Genomic DNA, 2,959 nt, shown 5'->3' on the forward strand with positions numbered 1-2,959 from the left:
GAGACCCCTCCAGATGTCCCCAGGAGCTTGGGGACAAAACTCTCCCTGCCATTTGGAGCCTTCAGCAGCCACTGCTCCACAATAAATGGGATTTATTCAAATCCAGTTTCTCCATCACCGTCCACAGAGTGATTTCTACCCGGTCCTGTCCTGGGGACCCCCACCCCAATGACAGAGACCCCTCCCCAAGTGCCCACCCACCCCAAATGGRGCTGTCCCCACCCACGGCCATGAATTCCCCCTCATCAAGGCGCCCAGCTCTAATTGCTGAGCAGCCTCTGGTTAATTAACCCCGTCCCGGAGTGGGGGTGGGGGTGCAGGGTGAGGAGGGGGCTGTGGGGAGAGCCGGGCAGGAAGGCACCCCCCCCGCCCCAATTAGCATTCCGTGCACAAGCCTTAATTAGGCTGTTCAAATATTAATGCTGGGCGCTGGGCTCAGCCCGGGGCTTTAGGGGGGTGTGAGGGGGGGTCTCGGCCGGGTCCTCCCACCCCCCAGCTGTCACCAGCTCCCGGCAGCGGGTGGCACCCGGGAGAGGCACCTTTGTTCTGGGGACAATGCCGGGGGGGGTCAGGGCAGGGCTGGGGGGGCTCCAAAACTCCTGAACCCCCCCAAAACTCGGGGCAGGACACCCCCGGGTTCTTGATCCCTCCAGCCCCCAGAGGAGCCCGTGGGGCGGGGGTCCCGGTGTCATTTCGGGGTCCCAGGGTCTCTTTGGGGTCCCGGTGACCCTCCCTTTCTCCCACGGCCACACCGAGAGGGGCCGTCCCGGTGTCATTTAGGGGTCCCGGTGTCATTTGTGTGTCCCGGTGTCATTTGGGGTCCCGGTGTCATTTTGGAGTCCCGGTGCCCCCCATCACTCGGGGGTGGGTGATGAACCGACCCCTCCCGGGGCTCCCCGCGGTCTCCCGCCGTGTCGCTGTCCCCCTCTGTCCCCTCCCGTGTCCCCTCCGTGTCCCCTCCGCTGTCCCCTCGGTGTCCCCTCGGTGTCCCCTCGGTGTCTCGCCCTCTCCGTGCCGGTGTCCCCGGGCGAGGCGGGCGCGGGGGGGGCTCGGGGGCTCCGGTCCGCGCCTCTCGCGGCGGCGGCGGCGACACAAAGCGGCTCCGGCGGCGGCGGCGGCGGCCGAGGGGGGGTCCCGGCGGGTCCCGGAGCCGCTCCCGGTGCCGCTCCCGGTGCCGCTCCCCGCCATGGCCAAGTGGCTCCGGGAGTACCTGGGCCGGGGGGCCCGGCGCTCCCCCCCGCGCCCGCCCCAGCCCGATTACAGCGGTCCCGGTGGCCCCGGGAGCCCTCCCGGTGCTGCCCCCGGTGCTCTCCGCGGCCCCGCCGCCTCCCCGCGCCACCGCCTGGTGCGGGTGGGGGGCTCGGGGCCGGGGGGCGGCCCCCGCCGGCTGCAGCAGGTACGGGCGGGGGGCACCGGGGGGGTACCGGAGGGCACCGGGAGGGCACCGGGAGAGCACCGGGAGGGCACCGGCGGCACCGGGCAGCGAAGCGGGAGGGACCGGCGGCACCGGGGAGGGCGGCGGAGGGTCCGGAGGGTGCGGTGGGGCAGCGGGGGGGGGCTGGGGAAAGGGAAACGGGGGGCGGCGGGGACACCGGGAGCACCGGAGGGGGGTCGGGAAGGTGCGAGGGGGCGGCGGGGAGAGCGGGGGTCGGTCAGAGGGGGGGTCTGGGGACCGGAGAGMGGCGGGGGGAGATGGGGAACGGGCGTGGGGACCGGGAACCGGAGAGCGGCCGGGAATGAGGACCGGGAGAGCGGGGCCGGTGAACCGGGGGACGGGGGGACAAGGGGACACCCGGGAGGACCTGGGGACACTGGGAGAGGGAACTGGGGGCGACTGGGAATGGTGGAGTCACTGGGAGAGGGGGAAGGGGAGAGGGGCTGGGGGACAAAGGGACCCGGTGGGCGGGAGCGGGGCCGGCGCTGGGGACACCCCTGTGGGGGCTGCGGGGAGCCCGAAAGGTCCCGGGTGGGCACCGGGGGGACCGGGAACCCTCCGGGGGGGACACTGGGGGTCCCGACCCTCCCAGACCCCCCCAGGGCCCGGGTGAGAGCGAATACTCAGAGCCCTTCGAGGGCGAGCAGGACCCGGCACCCGAGAGCGGCTGCGACGAGGAGCCCACAGGTGGGTGACACCGCGGGTGACACCGCGGGTGACAYGGTGGGTGACACCCCGACACCCCCGCGGGGTCCCGAACCGCTCCCACCGTCCCCAGGGTGCCCGCGGCAGGGCGAGGGCCGGCGGGTGCGGCCGCGCCGGGGTCCGCAGCTCTACGACACCCCGTGCGACGAGTGGGACACGGTTGGGGACAGCCCGGGGGTGGCCCCGACCCGCCAGAGTCGCCTCCCCCGCGACGACGAGAGACCGGCGGACGAGTACGACCAACCCTGGGAGTGGAAGAAGGATCACATCTCTCGGGCGTTCGCAGGTGACAGCGGTGACAGCGGTGACCGGGTGTCACCTCGGTGTCCCCCGGCTCCCGTGGGTGCCGCTCGTGGCTGCCAGCATCGCCCGGTGCCCGTGGGGTGCCCAATTCTGCGTCCCCCAGCACCCGTGGGTGCCATTCTGGGGTGCCCCCACCCCAAATCCCCCTGTGGGATCTCCCCTCTGGGATCCCAACACCCCCTGGTGCCACCCCGCTCCCGATCCCAGTAAGGGACACCCAAGCCGGGCACTGGGACACCCCTTTGTGGCACTGTGGCACTGTCACCATCCCCTGTGATGGTCGGAGTGGGTGGGTGACACCCGTTTGTCCCCTCAGGGCACTTTGAGAGCCCCGCCTGTCCCCGTGGGTGGGTGACACCCCTTTGTGGCTCTGTGGCACTGTCACATCCCCCGAGGTGGCCGGGGTGGGTGGGAGACACTCGTTTGTCCCTCAGGGCACTTTGAGAGCCCCGAGCACTCGCCCAGCCTGTCCCCCTGTCCCCGTGGGTGGGTGACATCCCCCCTGTGTCCCCTTAG

The 2,959-nt window shown here is 71.9% G+C and overlaps 1 protein-coding gene across 1 annotated transcript in view; it reads left to right on the forward strand.

Moving 5' to 3' along the window:
• Positions 1-1,186: 1,186 nt before the first annotated feature.
• The window catches only part of SHD (Src homology 2 domain containing transforming protein D), a 2,958-nt gene continuing 1,185 nt past the window's right edge, over positions 1,187-2,959 (forward strand). Inside the window, exons 1-4 of the mRNA XM_057386755.1 lie at positions 1,187-1,396; positions 2,038-2,122; positions 2,214-2,426; positions 2,878-2,929. Coding sequence (XP_057242738.1) covers positions 1,187-1,396; positions 2,038-2,122; positions 2,214-2,426; positions 2,878-2,929 — 560 coding nt within the window. The remainder of the gene's footprint in view (positions 1,397-2,037; positions 2,123-2,213; positions 2,427-2,877; positions 2,930-2,959) is intronic.

Source organism: Malurus melanocephalus, unplaced genomic scaffold (genome assembly GCF_030028575.1).
Source record: "Malurus melanocephalus ecotype Western Australia unplaced genomic scaffold, MMel_1.1 scaffold_1046, whole genome shotgun sequence".
Classification (NCBI taxonomy): domain Eukaryota; kingdom Metazoa; phylum Chordata; class Aves; order Passeriformes; family Maluridae; genus Malurus; species Malurus melanocephalus.